The sequence below is a fragment of the Pogona vitticeps genome, chromosome 2, assembly GCF_051106095.1.
Source record: "Pogona vitticeps strain Pit_001003342236 chromosome 2, PviZW2.1, whole genome shotgun sequence".
NCBI classification, from domain to species: Eukaryota; Metazoa; Chordata; class Lepidosauria; order Squamata; family Agamidae; genus Pogona; species Pogona vitticeps.
The window spans coordinates 309,800,866-309,820,961 of record NC_135784.1 but is presented as its reverse complement, the minus strand read 5'-3'; the positions used below and the strand labels follow the sequence as shown (position 1 = coordinate 309,820,961).

General features: G+C 44.9%; 1 protein-coding gene across 3 annotated transcripts in view; it reads left to right on the top strand.

The window, feature by feature from the left end:
* The window catches only part of KIAA1328 (KIAA1328 ortholog), a 251,290-nt gene that overhangs the window by 10,564 nt on the left and 220,630 nt on the right, over positions 1–20,096 (top strand). For 2 of the 3 annotated variants that reach the window (XM_020796440.3, XM_020796439.3), the window contains 2 exons: positions 6,831–6,925; positions 15,903–16,018. In XM_020796440.3, coding sequence (XP_020652099.3) covers positions 6,831–6,925; positions 15,903–16,018 — 211 coding nt within the window. Of the gene's footprint in view, positions 1–6,830; positions 6,926–15,902; positions 18,344–20,096 lie in introns of those variants that run through there. The other variant, XM_078384168.1, reaches the window with a different exon arrangement.

Genomic DNA, 20,096 nt, shown 5'->3' with positions numbered 1-20,096 from the left:
TCCTAAGATTCAGCCTAAATCTGACTTCCTGGAGCTTGAGCCCATTCCTACCTGTCCTGCACTCTGGGATGACTGAGAACACCTCCTGCTCCTCCTCTGCCTGACAACCTTTTAATTATTTGGAAAGTGCTTTGCTGTTGCTTTCAGAACCTGTTGCCTGCTGTCTTCTCTGACCAGTGAGGGTTCTCCTGTGGGGTGTTGCTGGTGATATAAGTTTGAAGGATGGGAAGCCTCTGCACCCCCCACAAGCCGGAGGGTCACCATTCCTTTATGAATGTTGTCTCTTCCTAGAAAGAGCAGGTATCCCTCCATATTTAAGTGCAGCAGACATCTGGGTGCCTCCTGTTTGACAAGCAGGGCTTCCTTGCACTGTCATCATCAAAACAACTCCTTAGTTTCAGTTCCTGGCCATCTAGAGGAGCCTCCAACTAAGAGGTGAAACTTAGGGTGTCTGGGGTTACTGACGCTCGTATACTAAGCGCGTAAGTGCCTCTGTCACATGTCGAGGGAGAGCCTGGCACGAAGGTATGAAATAAGCCGTTGTCTTTGATACTAGTCATCATCTCCAGAAAAGTACGGGGGACGTTTTAGCAGATACGACCTGCAGCTGTCAACTTGAAGTGCTTTGAGTGAAAAGCTCATTTAATTTAAACAGAAATCAAAAGGCTTGAATGAAGCTCTCTTATGCCTGGGGTTGCGAAAAACATCACACAGTACAGGTTGATCACTACTATCCATTTCAAAGGCGGCTTAAAATAATAATTTCATTTCTGTTTGAAGACTCCTTTGAAAGGAGTCATTGAACCCAGGAAGGCATGTTTTCTTGGTAATGTCTAGCCACAACTCCCAGGCATGCTCGTGAGGAGCTGTACGTGGTGCGTGTGACAGATGCAGGGCGTTTTTTTCAGTTTTCAGGGGATCTGTTAATAATTGCGCCCCGGGCTGGTATTGACAGGCAGTCGAAAGCTCTTCACAGAGAAGTGGTCTTGCTTTGTTCACCTTGGGCGAATGCATTACCACACCTAAGGGGTGGCGGTCCTATTCATGTCCTGGAAAACTCAAAGCCTGCGAGTCAGGTTTGCAAATGACTTAAGAAATACTTTTTCTTAAGTCCGCCTTGCATCGAATTGTTCATGTCTGTTCTTGAGGTGGCTGAGTTTCAACACCTGGATGATATATGTTGTTGTTGTTTAGTCATTAAGTTGTGTCCGACTGTTCGTGACCCCATGGGCCAGAGCACACCAGGCCCTCCTGTCTTCCACTGCCTCCTGGAGTTGGGTCAAATTCATGTTGGTTGCTGCTTCGATGACCCTGTCCAGCCATCTCGTCCTCTGTCATCCCCTTCTCCTCTTGCCCTCCCACTTTCCCAACATCAGGGTCTTTTCCAGGGAGTTTTCTCTTCTCATGAAGTGGCCAAAGTATTGGATATATACCTAACTGATTACCTAAGTAGACCCAGAACATGGTAGTTTTGCACCCTCTCTGTCTTTGGAAGTCATAGGTAACTTTGTCCTGTCCTGAGTTCCTAGTTGATAAGGATGCTCTCTAGATCCATTTCAGTCTGGCTTCAGTCCTGGTGACGGGACAGAGGCTGCTTTGGTCAACTTGGTTGATGATCTTCATTGGCAACTGGGTAAGGAGAGCTTTCTTCCTCTGGCTTTTGCTGGAGGCTCTCAGTGGCTTTTGATACCATTCACCATGGTATCCTTCTGGGTTGTCTCTCTGGGATGGGATTTCGAGGCACTTTTCTACAGGGTCTTCGGACCTTCATTGAGGGGAGAGTTCAGTTGCCTTGGAAGACTCCTGTTTTGTCACCCTGACCTTTGGCCTGTGGTGTCCCTCTGGATTCTGTTTGGTCCCCTGTGCCATTTAACATCTCCATGAAACTTCTGGGAGAGGTTGTCTGGAGTTTGGAGTCCGGTGTCATCATTATGAGAATGTGACCCAGCTCTCTCTCTCTCTTTCTCTTCCCCAAAGAAGCTATTTTGGTTCTAAGTCAATGTCTGTTGTCAGTGATAGACTGAATGAGGGTGAATGCATTCAATTAGCTTTCCAGATAAGACAGAGGTGCTCCTTGTCAGACCAGGGAAGGAGGGTTTCAGCCAGAGCTGGTTGGGGTTGTGCTTTCCCTGAAAACAGGTTTGCGGCTTGGGTGTGATCTTGGATTTGTCTCAAGCCTGGATGCCCAGGTCTTTGCCCTGGCCAGGAGTGCATTTACACAATTAAGACTAGTTCACTAGCTGTGCTTGTTTCTGGAGAGGTCTGATCTCTGGTGACACATGCCTTAGATGGGTGACTATAGAAGCCTGTACCCGGGGTTGCCTTTGGAGAAATGCCACTGCCAAATTGCTGACTGGGGCTGGTTATAGGGGTGTCTCTCTCCCTCTCTCTTGCACACACATACACGTTTGTGTCTCTCTCCGTGGGTGTGTCTTAGAAAATCTCCACTGGGTGCAGGTCTGTTTCTGGGTGCAATTCCAAGTCTTAGGAATGACCTAGAAAGCCCTAAACAACTAGGGTCCAGCTGTCTCTCCCGATTACCCTACCAGGTTTTCATCATGGAAAAGCTTTTCTTTCTTTGTCCTACCACCTTTACTGACCCATTGGGTGAGCATGCAAGGGCTGGCCTTTCTGTGCCGCTGCTCCCAGGCTGTAGAACTCCCTCCCACTGGAGGCTGGCCCGGCCCCCTCTTTGCCGTCCTTTCACAACCAGGCAAAGATCTTTCTCTTTTTTTGTAAGTCCCCCCCCCCCCAGTTATTGGATGGCTGTTTTTTTTCCTTCAAATACAGCTGCTTTTTTAAACAAATGTGTTTTTAGAGCAGTTTGAAATTGGTTTTATCCACTCATTTTTAATTTGATACCTGCCCATCAATATTTTAAAGGAACAAATAATAGGGTGAGACAGAATATCTTTTGTACTTTATTCTAAATTTGGAGAATGGGTCGGATAATCTCTCTTATGGTTAGTCTTGTCCTCTGTATCATTCAAAACAGTAATGACAGGGCAAGGAAAAATCGTTACTGTGCTCTTCAGGGTGTGCTGAAGAAAGCAGGATAATGGGTTAGAAGCAGTGGTGTCGAACTATGGCCCTCCAGATGTTCTTGGACTTCAGCTCCCAGAAGCCTTCACCACCACCTCTGCTGGCCAGGATTTCTGGGAGTTGAAGGCCAAGAACATCTGGAGGGCCACAGTTCGACACCACTGGGTTAGAGCATTGTCTCATAAAATGGGACGTGGTATTGCTGCAGGTTAAACCACAGAAGCCTCTGTGCTGCAAGGTCGGAAGACCCGCCATCGTAAGATTGAATCCATGTGACGGAGGGAGCTCCCGTCGCTTGTCCCAGCTCCTGCCAACCTAGCTGTTTGAAAGCATGTAAAAATGCGAGTAGATAAATAGGTATCACTACGGTGGGAAGGTAATGGCGTTCCGTGTCTAGTCGCGCTGGCCATGTGGCCATGGAAACTGTCAAATGCTGGCTCTACGGCTTGGAAATGGGGATGAGCACCGCGCCCTAGAGTCAGACACATCAGGACTAAATGTCAAGGGGAACCTTTAGCTATTTTCTCGTAACACCTGGGTTAGTCTAGGGAGGCAGGCTTGTTGTGACATCACCAGAGAAAGACAGATCTTGGATCCTTTGAATGAAACAGAGAGACAAAATGCCCAGGGCAAGGGGTGGAGTCAAAGAAATACTTACACATTTGTCTTTTTCCTCACTCGGTGTCAGATTAGTCCAGTTCCCTGTTTCCTGCTTTATTGTGCTCGGTGGAACGCTTACAGCCCATTTTCTTTCAACGGGCAGAAACTACGATGGGGTGACGGCGGAGAGGTTGGCAAGTCTTCGGGTCCGAGTCTCAAGTCCAAATCCAAGTCTTTGGTACCAAGTCCTGAGCCTCAAGTCCCAAGTCCCTATTGAAAATAAGGTCCCCCCCCCCAGTAAAAAAGGAGAGACTGGATGGTTTCCGCATTGAGTTCAAGTCATTGATAAAAACAGCAACCACCCCGAGTGAAATCCAAATCAAGTCACTGGCAAGACACATCTGACTGGACACAGAGTCCTGTGACTCAAGTCCCCATCTCTGGGTGATGGTTTTTCCGTGTGGTTAATGTGTGTGTGTGCGCGCGTGCGTGCATGTGTGTACATGTGTGTGGAAGATTGCATCTTCTCTCTCCATCCTCCCCGAAAAGAGAAAATAGCTATATTGAATAGGTAAAGGTTCTCCTTGACATTTAGTCCAGTCGTGTCCGACTCTAAAGTGCAGTGCTCATCCCCGTCTCCAAGTCGTAGAGCCAGCGTTTGTCCGAATACAATTTCCGTGGTCACGTGGCCAGCACGACTAGGCATGGAACGCCGTGACCTTCCCACCAAGGTGGTACTTATTTATCTACTCGCATTTTACATGCTTTTGAATGGTTAGGTTGGTAAGAGCTCGGACAAGCGACACGAGCTCCCTCCATTACGTGATTTCGATCTTATGACTGATGGTCTTCTGATCGTGCACCACAGAGGCTTTTGCAGTTTAACCCGCAGTGCCACCACATCCCATATTGGATATGATCCCATATTTAATAAAATATGCATTTTAGCGTTAATTCTGTGCAGCTGAGCTGACACATTTGAAACAGGCTGCTATTTGAGGAATGGAGAACGGAGCATTGGAGATCAGGGTAATTTGCAATACTATTGTATATGTGGACCAGATTGTTAGGTGACAAGATTGTATTGTTGTGCTGCCAGGTGACTTGAATTTATTTCCCCTACCTGAGATTTCATTTATTTGGTAGAAGATGGAGTAATTGTCTTGGGCGTCGTGAGAGACACGGCTAAACACTGGGAGCGTCTCACAACCTATCCTCCTCTAGTTTCTAAACCAACCATTTTTTCAAGGATAACTCGCAGTTATCAGTTGAATGATTATATCTCGGTGAAGTTCAGTCTTAGTCGTCATTGCAAATGGCAGCTTGTTATAGCTTCTGTCCCATTTCTGTGTCATTCTGTTCTTGATAAAATGCAGACAGTTGCTCTGAGAAGGTTAAAATCAAGAATTAACTAGAAGAATGCACTCAGTACTACAAAGCATGTATATCCCTTATGAAAATCTTGTGCTTTGCTATTTGTTGCATACATGCAGAGAGTTGGGGCGAACTTTGCATTTGTATGCGCTCTGAGCTGCCCTCTGGTGGACAGAGAGGGAGATGCGATCCAGTTCTTCAGACAGGATGACCAAGGATGTTCTGATGAGAGAAGTGTATGATGAAAATTTTTTTATTTCTTCTGTTCCAGGTTGTTTTGGGGTGTGTGCCTCTTCCTTTTTCTACCCTTACTTTTTGCAAACCTGTGTTTTCATTTTACATGAAAAAGAAAAGCCTCATTGGATCTCTTCCTTTTGTGTCTCCCCACTTCTGTTTTCTGGCACTCCAGAAGCCCTAAAGAGTGCTTAAAAATACTCCAAATAAAATAAAATAAAGCAGAGACGAGGTAACAGAGAGTCAATCTGTTCCAAAAGCAGACAGTAGTGGACGGGGAAGAAAAATCATATCAGACTCATGCAGATATTAGCTTCACATTCGAAACAACGGTATGGAGCATAATAGACCTTCTGTGCCAGAACAGCACAATAAAAAAAGGGCAGGAAAGCAGGTAGGCAAGCCTTGTTTGCCTGGCACACAGAGAGACCCAAAACAACATACAACCAAAAGAACACCAAGAACAACCTGAGAGAATTGCCTCAAATTGTGCCCAACTGTCAGCACCCACACCGCACTGCAGCACACTGAGGAAGTGGACGCGTTCCCACTGAAGCAAAGAAAACAGCCTGTCTCCCAAATATATATACCTTTAAGAGAATATATGCACAATAAATTAACCAAATAACATTTTTATAAAAAAGATCAAACAGGAAAAGCACCTCCACTGCACATATGGGGGGGGGGACATACAAAAGCAAAATAAAAAGCCACACAAAGCCCTCCTCAAAAACTAAGAAAAGCAAACAAAAAAGTAAAAAAAAACAACACCTGTTCAAGCCCCCTCGCCAACTAAAACTACTAGAATATGGTGGATATTCCTCTTCCTCCTACCACCCAGTGCTTTTCTTCTTTAATTCTAGCAGGCTGGCCAGGAAATAGCAAAAATAATCTGAAGAAGGAAGTCAAAAAGGGGAAGAATCCCCCCCAAAAATCCCAAGGAGGCATGTGGGCACAGGCCAGGCTGCCTGGTAGCAGCAAAAATAATTCAAGGGATTGGAAAAAAGACCTCCCAAAATCAAGGAAATTTTAAGAAAGCAATATTTAAGCAGAATTTTAAAATAATGTGAACGAAGGGGTACGGTATTTTTGTTGTGTTTTTATTCTATAATTTGTATTTAAAAGAGATACTTGGTATTGGATTAATATTTGTGATCATATGGTGGATTTATGGAGGGCCCTTTGTATGTCTAAATGCCCAGTGCCTAGGAAGAAGAGACCCTTACTTCCAGGACAAACACAATGTCCATTCATTGATAAAAGAATGACATTTTGGAAATGGACATTGGTTGCAGTTTCTGCCTACTCTTAGAAGGTTCTTGGTAGGTTACAACCCTTCTTAAATTTCCTTCCAGCCGGAACTTATCTTTAGAAACCCACGTGAATGATGAATTCTCTAGCACACACTTTGCAAAAATTATCCTAGCGGTTGATTCTAAAAAACTTGTGCTTCCTTCAGGTCTTAATTCATCCGGGGCTGCATATGCAGCCTCTGGTGCTTGAAATACTTTTATTGTAGTTTCAGAAACACTTGTTCCATGTTAATGATTGCTTTTTAAAATGCTGATTTTAATTTTCAGGTCCCTGACAAAGGAGGAATGAAGAGTGCTTCTCTAAAGGATTTATGTCCTGAAGACAAGAGGCGCATAGCAAACTTAATTAAGGAGCTTGCAAGGTGAGGATAAATTCTGCCTGATAATGTATCAGGTTGAGGCTGAGGCTCTCCCTCCAATTACTCTGTTATGAAATGTAAGTGTTCGTGTTTATTAAAAGTGCAATACTAGGCCTTTTGCTGGCCGACGTATTATCAGGGAGGGCACAGAAGAGCGATCTCTCCCTTTGTCCAGCAAGACACTTAGGCCACTGTCTGAGGAAGTTCTGCAGATGGTTTCCTCTAAAATAGAAGGGTCGAACACTTGTACCATGCTTGGTTCCTGCTTTGTCACCTGACTACCTTCTTTGGACTCTGATCATTGTCACTACTGTCCCTGAAGCTTGTCATAGAATCCTAGAATCATGGGGCCTGCCAAGGTCATAGAGTCCAACCCCCTTCTGAAGACAGGAATCCAAATCAAAGGATATTTGCCAGGTAGTGGTCCAAATTTTCTCTTGAAGGCCTCCAGTGTTGGAGCATTCACCACCTCCCGAGGACATTGGTTCCATTGTCGTACTGCTCTAACAGTTAAGAGTCCCCCCCCCGATGTTCAGCCTAGCCCCGGTTTCCTGTAGCTTGAGCCCATTATTATGTGTCCTGAACTCTGAAATGATCTTGAATAGATAGAATAATGGAGTTGGAAGGTCCCCCTAAGGCCATCAAGTCCAACCCCCTGCTCAAGGCAGGAATCCCAATCAAAGCAGATCTAACAGGTGGCTGTGCAGTTTTCTCTCGAAGGCCTCTGGTGTTGGAGTGCTCACTACCTCCTGAGATCATGGGGTCCATTGTCGTACTGCTCTAACAGTTAAGAAGTTTTTTTGTGTAGCTGCAGCTTGTGCTGTGGGATGAATATTGTGACTGTTTAGCATGACGTTTTTCAGATATTCAGTCTAGCTAGGGTGCTAAATTCTCCTAGGCCCCTGTTATTATTGTGGGGTAAATTTGTGAAGAAACTGTGCACCCTAATGGTGTGCCTGCCCAACCCTACAATTTCTCTTTGCTGTCTGGGCCATGGCAAGCGGTGATGCGTGACTGTCCTATTGGGGGAGATTGTGTCTCCAATATGAATGAGCTACAATAACCACACTTTGTTGTAAAAGTTGTATGAAATCAATAGGGAACAAATCAATGGAATATACGTAAAGAAGCTAGTGCAATGAAATCAATATGTCATCAGAATACAGCCAACATACGTCTTTATTAAAATCTACTTATGCATCATTATGGCCATCTCTCACTAAATATGGTTAGTGTGGAGATGATGGATGGATTCCGGTCGAGTAGCATGAAATGAGGGAATGAGAAAATCAAGCCTTTCCGAGGAAGTTTGGAAAAGGGAGGAGATCCTGGTTACGGATCAAGCTGAGCAGGGTTTGGAAGGCAGAAAAAGAAGAAAATACGGGAAAAGGGAAAAAGCGGTAGGGAGAACTATAGCGGAAGAGAGAGTATGGGAAGAAGAGGAGTCTGTAAGCCTGTTCTTTGCCGCAACTGCTTTTATGCTAAAACGTCTCCAATCCACAGGTTTCCCACCCTTGCTTAGACTTCCTGTTTCCTACTTCCAACTTCCCATGGTTTACACCTCTGTATAACGACCTCCTATGTCATTCAGGAAGCCCAGCAACTGTAACCTCATGAATAGGACTGTGGTTGTCTCGGAAGTCATTCCTGCACAGTTTGTCTCCAGACACAGTTTGCGGGACTGTGTCTATTTCAGAGGTAGAGGCTCCAAGTCTGATATTGGGAGTGTGCTTTCACTCGTTTACCCAACATGTCCAGGGCTGACAGATACTCTCCGTTGCTGTCTTTAGTAATTTCTGAAGCAAATAGGAGGACAAACATGCTTCCATGTGAGAGATTACTATTTTGGCTGTTCAATCCAGTCATTCCTTTTCTGTTCGCTTCTTTCTGTTCCCGTCTTGTTGAGTTATTCCCGTCTTGTTGAGTTAATTGTAATTTGCATATATGTGCATGAGCATTTATTTAATGCATGGTTCACTGAAAGAATATAATGCGTACATCAGAACTTAAACTTTTATATTATACAGTAGGACCCTCGTATCTGCGAGGGATCGGTTCCAAGCCCTCACCTGTGGATGCTGAAAAATGCAGATTACTGTGATGCCTTGCAAGATGAAATTCATTCATTCTGCGACTCATGTATTGCAAAAATTTCATCTTGCGAAGCGCAGTACTAATGGTTGTGCGATTTAAAAGAAACAGAAGGGAAAAACTTCCTCTTGCGAGTCACCAAAAAAATTGCAAAACACTTTCGTTTTGCGAGTTTTTTGTTGCATGAGGCATTCGTCTTACGAGGCATCACTGTACTGTATAATGAATGCTATTTTAATAGTGAATGCTGTATGTAGTGTAGTCTCTGCCTCCCTCTAGTGGCATGTTCTGGTAACTTCGTCTTTCGAAATATATATTTTTAGGATTTTTCTTTCAATATGTTTAATATTTTCAGACAGTGGAAAAGTGAATCAGCAGATATTGATCCTGCAGATATGGGGGTCCAACTGTAACTAAGTTACAATAAAAGGCAGATCATATGAGGAGATCAAAGCCTATACAGGATAAACTTGCTTAGCAGTTTTCCACCCACCTCATTTTTTAACCTTCAGAGGAAAGAACAGTTGAGGACTAATTACTAATATTTCTCCTCTCCTTTTATGTTGTTATCTGTCCTTGAAAGAAGGTCTTTATTGGGACCTACCATTCGCTGTTAAACCAGTGATTTCTGTTTTGTTCAAATGATACAACGCAAATCAGCCACAGAAAACTGCCACTTGTGCAAAAGGTAGTTTATTTGTAAACCAGCTTGTCCACCAAAGTCCCAGAAGCTTTCATTTTTCTTTATTTTATGTAGAGAAAGGTGAGCAGATATATTCACCAGAGGTTACATTCTCCTAGCTTTGGCCTGGAAGAGCAAAAACAAGAGTTTGTTATTTCCGAACCAGGTGAGCAGTGTATCCAAGAGACAATCAGGGTTCAGCTTCAAGAATTGGTGGCCAAAATTGTTTTGGATATTTTGTACATGCATCAGTTAAATTCTGTATTTTGCTGTGGCAAATGGTTGCTAGCAAAGAAAGTGCTGGTCATGTTATAAAGCATGCAACTAATTGCACAGCAGGCATGTGCTCAGTCATCTGACCAGCATCATATAAGTTAGCAAAGTGTGCTGCTTAGATATCACCCCATAGTGCTTAAAACACTTTCTGGGTGGTTAACAGTTTAATTTTGCATGGTAAACATTGCCTGCCCCCAGTGAATTGGTACTCAGTTTACGAACCTTGAAAGGATGGAAGGCTGAGTGAACCTTGAGCTGGCTACCTGATCCCATTGGGATTAAACTCAGGTTGTGAGCAGAGCCTTGATTGCAGTACTGCAGTTTAACCACATTGCCGCAAAGCTCCTGGCGGTTAGCGGCAGTTTGTCGCACTGAGTGACACAATGTCATACATGCATGTAGATTGCTAACAGGGTTGTGACTGGTGTATGTAAATATTTACATAGATGCTTGTATTAAATTCATGTAGTCCAGGTTGTTTTGAAGAGAGACATGGATTAAAAATTAGCAAGGTTAGGCATCCTTCAGTTTCAAGAGACGACGGTAACATGCTCTGTATGGAGGTCTTGGAACAGCGTCTAGTGTGGCTAAGAAGGCCAATTTGAGAGTGACAATCCCTTCCACACTGAAGACAAATCCAATCTGTCCCCTGTCCAGCTCCCTGATTTAGCTGATTTCAGGACTGCCTCTTGGCCTCGGCCTGCTGGACAACGGTCTCTTCAAATTGGGAGAGGCCATGATGCACCACCTGCCTCCAGGCTGAGCACTCAGAGGTCAAGGTTTCCCATCTGTTGAGGTCCCTTCCTAAGGCCTTCAGATTGAGCTTGCAGATCTCCTTGGATCGCAGCTGTGGTCTCTCCCTGGGGTGATTTCCCTGCACTGATTCTCCGTACAGGAGATCCTTTGGAATCCGACCATCAGCCATTCTCACAATATGTCCAAGCCAACCTAAACGTTGCTGCTTCAGTAATGTATACATTTTTAATTTTAAAAATTAAAAATGTGCTGGATAATGGATTTAAATAAGCCAAACTTTATTTTTAAGTTTATGATTTCGTCCATGTTGTGACTCAACACTTGTATGGGAACAAGGTTATTTTAAAGTCCGGGAAGCTCATACTCCACATTTACCCGAATGGCTGCTTGCAATTTCTACCTGACCTTTCTTGGAACTAAAATAGGCAGTTGCAGCAACGTTAATTTTGAAAAGTAAAATCAGCATAACACTTTCTTATACTTGGTTCTCCTTTTTATTTTTAAACCTAATCATATTTTAATGGATATAATTAAAAGGCCCTCTTCAGTGTAATAGGGATGTTAAGCTTTCCTTTTTCTCACCTCATTCACTCTTTTTAAAAAACCTGCCCTAATTTTCTTTTTCATCTGGAAAGAGCGGAAAGAGGGATCTTCAAGGCAGCTAGCTCGGGCATGTTTTCCCCCCCTATTTCTAGGCGTGAAACAGAAGACCTGTGTCTTTGTCCCGGCTGATCCTCGTTTTATGCCTTGTAGACTGGACAGTGCTTCTTGGATTTCATCTCCAAAAGCTCTCCTAAGCAGAGGTTATTATTTTGTGTCCTGGTGGTTTACAAGTTATACGTGCTAGAGATGTAGAGAGAAGGAAAACAAGTCAGATCAAATGTTTCCTGTGGTATTTGGGCAGATTGCGTAAGACTTGCCTTCCTGGATCAAATCGAATGTCTTTTCTAGTTATGAAGTGGAGGTACCGTGCCGGTGAGGCAGATTCCCCCTTGGAAACCTTTCAAGCATAACACAACGTAATGGATTTGGGCACACACGCTAATGGTCGTTTTTAACCAGTGCTATAGACCTGTTGGCAATACAGTCAGATAAGGGGACTGGTGTGTTTGATGTCGTTAACTCTTTATGTGGCCAGAGATGCGTAATTCTGCACCATTGATGGATGCAAAGGAACAAGAATCGTCTTCCCACTCGCTCATGCCTGCTTTCTGAGCATTGTCTTATCTTCTTTTCCCAAAGCCTCCCATGCAAAGGCTGGGTGCAATGTTTGCATGGAAGGTGTCTCCCATAAGTCTGTATCCTCTGTGTCTCCCCTTGAATCGGCATTGGCTAGCCTTCAAGGCTGCAACTGAAATTAGGATTGCTTCGAATGGCATGTATATTGCTGGTTCCTATGACATTGCTCCACAGTTTGGAAACAGAGAGAGAGAGAGAGAGAGAGAGAGAATTGGGGAACGCTAGATCAGCCTTTCTTGACCCGTTTTAAATTTTCTTTTTTTTTTTTTAAAAAAGTATTTATTAAAATTATAAATCACTCTTCTGCCCACCAGACTCACCAAGGAGTATAGAATAACAGAGATGAACATGTTTTTGAAATCAGAAAACCATTTTAAAAGCCAGCTTTAAAACCAGTTTTTAAACCTGAGAGCAGTCTTGGCCACCCCCTGGAAGCTGAAGAGGGAGGAAGCCAAGCTTGACTTCCTTCGGGAAAGAGTTCTGATCTACACGGGGTGAGGCGGGTGAAGTGGCTGGCTGGTAAAGTCCTAGGAAAGGGAGACGCAAAAACCGAAGAACTCACCATAGCAGACACCCAGGAAGAAGGCAGAGACTGTCAGGCACATTGCTTTCAGACCTTCCAGAGCCAACTGAAGGTTGCGTTCTAGTTGTGCTTTTGGAGCCCTACTTAATGCACAGTTGCAGATCTTCGGGTGGCAAGGGAAGAACCCTTGGCTCCTTCATCATTTTGGAAGAAAGAGTCCACACGTGAGGCGATCCCTTACTCGTGAGCCCTCCAGCTGGGGACTCGGTTTGGCCTTCATGGCTCTTCCTCCCTGGGGGGGCTGGACGGTCATCCCACCTCCAGCTCAGCTCCTGAACCCTCATTATCCACAGGCTCTGGCTTCTGTGTCCCCGAGGGTCCAGGACCTGCAAGATCTAGGAGATCTCCCACCCCATCAGGCCTGTCCTTGCTGGAAGACTTTATCTGCAGAGGTGTGTAATGGGAAGGTTCTGCCACTCACCTGCTGGTAGAGCAGAAGTCTAAACCTCCAGATTACAATCCTGGGCGGGTGATACGGGCTACCACTCAACTCCTCTGGAAGGTGCCTGTTTGGTGTTGGGCACTAACAGCTCTGTTCCATCCTTGTTGGAACATCTTACGGAAGGCAGCTGAGCACTTGGAACAGCTGTGAGGAATACCAGCAGCCGAGTGTAGTTTGGTGAAAAATGTGGCTCTTACTTTCTTTTGAAAAAGGACCACCGTGGAGTTTTCTGTCAAGAGTGTCAGTGCGCACCTAGGTCCTTAATGATTATTGCATTACAGTTGCTTCCAAGGGAGACTGGGAGAAGTCTGGCGTGCATGTACATTTTCAACAGTCAGCATGAAGTTTATGTCCCAGGAAGCTCGAATAAGATTAGATTCAACCACCACTGGTCCAGGAAGTTTCTCCATTCTTGTCCTTGGGCTTTGGAGGGCTCTTAGAGACACACACGTGTATACACACCCACACATGGAAATGAGTTTGGGGATTGCTGCATTCTGTTCTTTGAAGGGCTAGATTTGGTCCAGGGGCCATGCTTCCTCCCGGTTAGGTGGACTCTTGTTTGATCCTGCAAGGCCATGCCCTATACTGTACTATGCTCTTTGAAACAGAGAGATGCTAAGCCACATTGAGTGTCTTGTTCTGCAAAAACATGGGGATGATGTCTTTGCTGCCAATGGGTACTTTGTTTTCCTCTTCTCATCGTAGTATGTCTTTCCCTGCATGTGTTCCCACCAAGTCTGTCCCTGCAGTAGGAGAACTTGCTGGGTTTTCTTGCAAAGGGACGGCTGGGAGACCCCAGTTCAGGTGCCTCGGTTGAGGGGGAGCACGAGCTAGGCATCCGTGAGCGAGTTGCTTTCACTTTGCTTTCATCGGCTTCAGTTCCTAGAGGGGAAAAATTGGCTTTAGACCTCTCACCTCTGCCTTGAGAGACACCGTCATCCTAATAGATAACAAGAGCCCTGCAGAACAGCGTCTTCGATGAAGGGGAGAACAACTGACAGGGAGTCAGGGATGTAGAGGCAGAGAAACAAAGGGTGGCAACCGAGCCAGTTTTTGCTGGAACGTCCCGTGATTTCCTGCCTGACAGACCCAGAAATCATTTTTGGCATTTCTACCGCGAGGCGTAAAGCATTAAAGGATACAGTAATCTCCACCAGATCTTGGATAGGCCTTGACATAAATCTGACATAATCTGACAAAGCGTGTATGTCCATTTTCTCTGCTGTCTTCTTGGTTACCTGTGAGCTGTTGTGTCTTTGAAGGTTTATCTCCTTCGCAACAACGGCTTCTTTCCCAGCCCCGATCCTGATAACCAGACGATCAGCTGAAGGTTTCTCCGTGGTGCATCTGTATTTTCACACCGTCATCCCTCTGTATTTGGCCCGGGCTGTTGACTTTCCAGTGTACTGTAGCTAGAACTGTATTTATAGTTTCCACGCCAAAGGAAGTAGCTAGTTGGCCCTGTTATCATTTGCTTAAAGTAAAACTTTCTTTTTTCCACAAAAGTAACTAAATAAGTTACTTTTCAAACATTCTAAAGGGTACAAGCTGCTGGCTTGTGTTGCACATTCCACTTTTTCCCCCTCCCTCATCCGGACGTCAGGGCAGGCGTTGGCAAGCCACCGCTCAGGACACATCCCTGTAACTAAAAAAAGTAAATAACATGTTGTACCTCCGACTGTAGGAAAGTTACCTTTTCTCCAGGGTACTTGTAGTGTCACATAACTGTTACTGATTAATTTAGAGAAACACTGGCTAAGTTCCTGTTGCTTAGTATACTCAGTTACCCTAGGGTTAGGCAACTCAATCAAGGAAGATTTGGTGAGTGAATTCCTCTGTTGGTTCAGATTACTTTAGCATAATAACTTGCAGTTAGAGTAGGTCCATTTGAATCAATGGAACTTACTGAGGAGTTTACTGACCACTCTCCCCCCCCCCCCAATTCAGCGGGCATACTCTCGTGGGATTTGCTACACTAAGCCAGAGGATTTTTGGCCGGTGTTTACTTAAAAAAAGGGAATGATTTACAAGTGGCTTCTTACTTATAAAGAGCTGCTTAAGATGCTATGGCTGCCCACCACTGAAGGATGTTGGGAGAGGAGATGGGGAGCTGAGGTGTGAGCGGGCTCCGGGGAGTGCCCTCATGTGTACACCATGTATGACCCCCGTCCTTTCACGCTGATGGTGAGAGAGAAAAGCAGGGTGGATTTGATTTAAATCAGGATTTAAATTCCATTAAAAAAAAACCACATTTTTTTTTAAAAAATGATTTCCATAAAAAGAATCAGTTTTTCAAAATTTAAATAATAATTTAGATCAATTTGATTTTTTTTTAAAAAAAAAACATTGATGGTTTGTCCACCCTGGATAAAAAGCTTCTTCCAGATGGATGTTTTTTTGGCTGCCACAGACCCGCATGGCTGTCCTCTGAAGGAAGTTCTTCAAGCATTGGTTCCAGAGATGGTCCTGGTCAACCAACAGATCATGACTCTTGGGGTTTTTTTGTTCTCCTTGTAGCTCTTGGATTGGGCTCTTAGTCATCTTGGCTGGATTTTGGGGGGGTCTCCGTGGGCTTGGTCGAGTCTCTGCATCTCCAGCCTCCATTTCTTGTTGGCCAAACCGCAGCAACAGTGACCTAGTTCTCATGGTGGCTGGTGAGGAGAATGCGAGGGGATGGGAAAAAAAGAAAGAGGCACTTGCTGGCAGATGAAAAAGGCGGTGTGCCAATGAGCAGTCGACGCATCAGGCACTCTGAATCTCTCTCTTCCCCCGCTGGCGCCTTGCTATGAGCTTGGGCAAGGCAGGGGTTGCCCCAGTGCCTAAGGCTGGCCCTGATCAGAAGCCATGTTCCCATGTTCGTGCCTTGTCGTCGTTGTCTGATGGCGCGTGTGTTCTTTCATCCTTGCAGGGTGAGTGAGGAAAAAGAGGTGACAGAAGAGCGGCTGAAAGCGGAGCAGGAGTCGTTTGAGAAGAAGATCAGACAACTTGAAGAACAGAACGAACTCATTATCAAAGAAAGGGAAGATATCCTTTTTGTTAAAACAAAAAGAAAGAAAGAAAGGGGAGGGGGGAGAAAAACGAGCACAAGAGTTTGCTGCATGGAATAAAAAAAAAAAAGCAAACCGGAGAGAAATAATTGTCCTAATTTATAGCTGGGCATAAATCTCCATGTGCTGCCATTCGGAAGCAATCAGAGGTGACTTGTCAGCATGCACTTCTGGCTCATTTGTGCTCGAAACTGCCACCCAGCTGTTCCCAGGATGTTGCTTTGCCGTGAAATAGATATTTGTCAGCTTAAAAACAACAGAATGGAAATTGTGTGTTGATAAAATATAGGTTGCTTCCTCCAACCTTCCTCCCTTAATCGTGTTTTCGGCAGTTCCATACCTGGCTGAGACAGCTGCTGTCAAAGGAGGCTCTGACTGGCTCTCGTTCTGCTTGGGTCTGTTGGTACTCGGTGGTCACCGGCATTGTTGGTGGCGTGGCTCTCTTGGGATCCTCCCCTCGGACCACTGAGTGAACCTGGTGGCTTTGGCGTGGTGCACCTCTCCCTTGTGGATGACCCTGGCAAGGATCAGGCATGGGACTGAAGGCCCATTTTGCCTGTCCCCCCCGATACCACCAGTACAGTGATACCTCGCAAGACGAATGCCTCACGCAATGAAAAATTTGCAAGGCGAAAGCATTTTGCGATTTTTTTGGTGACTCGCAAGAACATTTTTTCTATGGCTGTGCTTCGCAAGACGAATAGGAACGCATTAATTAAATTTCAATGCATTCCTATGGGAAACCACGCTTCGCAAGATGAAATTTTCGCAATACGAAATGGCTCGCAGAATGAATTATTTTCATCTTGCGAGGCATCACTGTACTGTTAAGAGAGAGAGGGAGACTTTTGGAATGGGAAAGGCCTCGGCGTCACACAGTACGCTTTGCAGGAAACACTTTGGGCATCAGGGTACAAGCTCCAAAATTTCTCAAGGGGCAGAACTTGGAAGGCACTTGTTCGTTTGCTGCATTTCTCTGGCTCTTCCCTCTGTAGTTCAGGGTCCGAGGCTTTGGATTTTGCATGGATGTGAGGTGGGCCCCCACGCTTCGCCCGAGGATGGGGTGGGGATCGTTCTCCTTTGGTGTGTTTCCACGTCCGTAACTTCCATTAATGTTAATAAGTGCTACTGAGCTATCGTGAAGGAAATATATCCCTTTGGGTTTTTGTTTTTTACCTTTATGGGCGAGAGACTATTCGAGCAAAAACACTTCTTTCAGGAGAAGTCTGGGAAAGAAGGCAGAAGGTTAATACATGCGATTTTACACTACATAAAACTCTATAAAAAGTAGAAACATAAAACAAGGACATAATTTAAAACAATATAATTTTAACTACGCGCACACTTATCCATCATACATGAATGATTCAGAATCCTTCACTTACCTCCGATCAGTTAATTTCGGATCTCTTGAAGTCTGTTCTGTGGCCAAGGAAGTGTATAAATGACTTATCAAACTAGAATACAAATGATTGGGGAGGGTTGCTAGGGAGGGGGTTCTGCCAGAATGGGGAATGACAGCTGTTCAGGACATGTTCGAAACAACATGTGCGCGCATATGGGGCTGTTCACCCACCTTGCCCCCTGGCATTTTTATGAAGTTCAGAGCAGGAATGTTGGCAAGTTCTTTGGGGCTAAGGCCCGAGTCTGAGTCTTTATTAAAAATAAGTTTTTCCTCCCAGAAAAAAATGAGAAGGTGGGTGGGTTCTTGAGTCCACATCATTGGGGGGAAAAAAACCCTGAGCCAAGTCTGAGTCAAATTACTGGTACATCTTAAGCCCGACTTCACAGTCAGTCTTGCAATGCGAGTCCCCGTCCGTAGTTCAGAATCTGAGATGTTGAGATCTGGCTTCTGCCATGCTTTTCCCACCTACCTTCGTTTATGGTGCCAGGTGAAATGGCACCTCTGAGACGTCCCCATCAGAGCCAGTAGCTCCTGATGATTGTGGGTATTTGAATGACATGTTAATATACATATATGCCAAGGCATATCTCGGGCATGTTGGGTTTGCTTATATGGGGAAGAAATGCATTGCTCTAGACATCAAGTTTGCGTTGTATAAATATTCGTTATGATTCGTTATGAATGTGGACTCATGGCTTGGTCTTGTGTCATATGCCTGGGGCAGACGTTAACTGGCTGAGATGGAGAGGAAAAGGGCCTTACGGATCGTGTGCCCCTTTGAGGAGCCTCATGGCGCAGTGGTTAAACAGCCCTACTGCAACCAAAACTGTGCTCACGGCCCTGGGTTCAATCCCAGGAAGCCAACTCAAGACTGACTCAGCCTTCCATTCTTCCGAGGTTGGTAAAGTGAGTACCCAGCTTGCTGGGCTCGTAAACCGCACAGAGGGTACTTGAACCAGCACACTTTTTTTGACTGGTCTGCTGTCCTGTGCAGAAGAGGGTCTCGTTGACTAGAACGAACAAAAAAAATCGGTGAATCCTCCGTGCGCTGTATAGCTAGAGCACAGTATGTCTGTAGCTATGTTCAAGCATTAGGTGTGATAAACTAAATAGAGATCTCCTTGAAAATATGGAAAGCAAAGAAGGGCGTACTTCAGAGGCCATGCTCTCAATGGAAGATTGGCTGCCATTTTTCACTTATGCCAGAGAAGGTTTTGACAGGCCACTGAATGTCGGGAAAGATAAATGAAGGCGATCTAATTTTAATCAGGATAGCAAAGAGGGGCAAGGGGTTTAATGGATCGCAATTGTCATGCGGTGTTGTCCCCGCTTCCAAGCAATTTCTGTTGTCTTAGCTTTAATGGGTCGTATGTTTAAGCAGTCTTGGTCCTTGCCTTGTGGAAGTAACGGAACAGAAGAATATCGGATCCAAGAACCTAAGCCTGTTGCTTTAGACTGCCATTGTTTCTATTTGTCTCCTGAACGACAGAGGCTGAGTGGGGGCCAGAGGCTCCTCTTCTGGTAGTGAATTCCTTAATGAGGTGGCCACCACTAAGAAGGCCCTGTCAATAGTTGGAGGCTTCCGGGCCTCCCTTGGAGTGGCCACCTTGAGGCAGCATTCAGGGTTGATGAAGGAGGTGCAGACCGGATGGGTGGTAGATCTTGGGGTGAGGCATTCTGCCAGATAGTAGAGTCCCAAATGGTCCAGTGCTTTGTGTGTTAACCTTAACACTTGGAACTTGACAGCCAAGGTGTGAATATTTTGTAGGTATATCCCTGATATAAGCCTGGATGCTGCCATTATAGGGTTGACCATAACAACAGCATCAGTCAAATATATACCCAACAGCATATAGGCAGCATTTTGACTATATATATATATAAAATGGACGGATCTGGAAAATTTTATGAACTCCAAAAGTAACATCGAAGAAGACCCAGCATTAAAATGTTAAGTGTTTAAATTTATCAAAGCCCAGAAATGCTTTTGAAGACGCTTTGCATCTTATTTCACTTGGTTTAGCTGGACTCTTGAAAAACTGGATGCTTATGAGAACAAAGGCAGATTGGATTGCTCTTAGTTGCAGAAGCTGGGATTAACGGGGGTGCGTATAAAGAACGACGCTTTGCCCTTAATGCTGGCTCTGTGGGATTAAACCTCAAAGCCCTACCAGCAAATAAATGCCTGGCAATCCAGCGCAGTCTGTCTTGCAATGCAGCATGACCCTCTGCCCGCTTTTACGTCCTGGCAAGGGCTCTGGCCCCTATTAGTGCCATCGACTAGACCATGAACACCGTAAGACCTAAATTTTATGCTCTGCCAGTCTCACTTGATTGTGCTGCTGGTGTTGGTTCTTCTTCTTTTTCTTCTTCCTCCTCCTTCCTCTTCCTCCTCCTCTTCTCACATTCATTTTATTTATATACTGTCCTATTAGTGCAAGGACTACTGTGGTCAGTTTACACGTGAAAACGCTAAACCTCTGTGGTTCAGTGGCTGTATGAGGCCTGAGCCATTTAAGGATTACTTCCTCCCTTACTTGGACCAAACAGCTTTACTAAGGCCGCATCATTTGTTCTCTTTATTTTAACATTTATAGGTGCTTCTTTTTTTTACTCCATTCATTGTCCCACAGTCCTTTCCGGCATATCA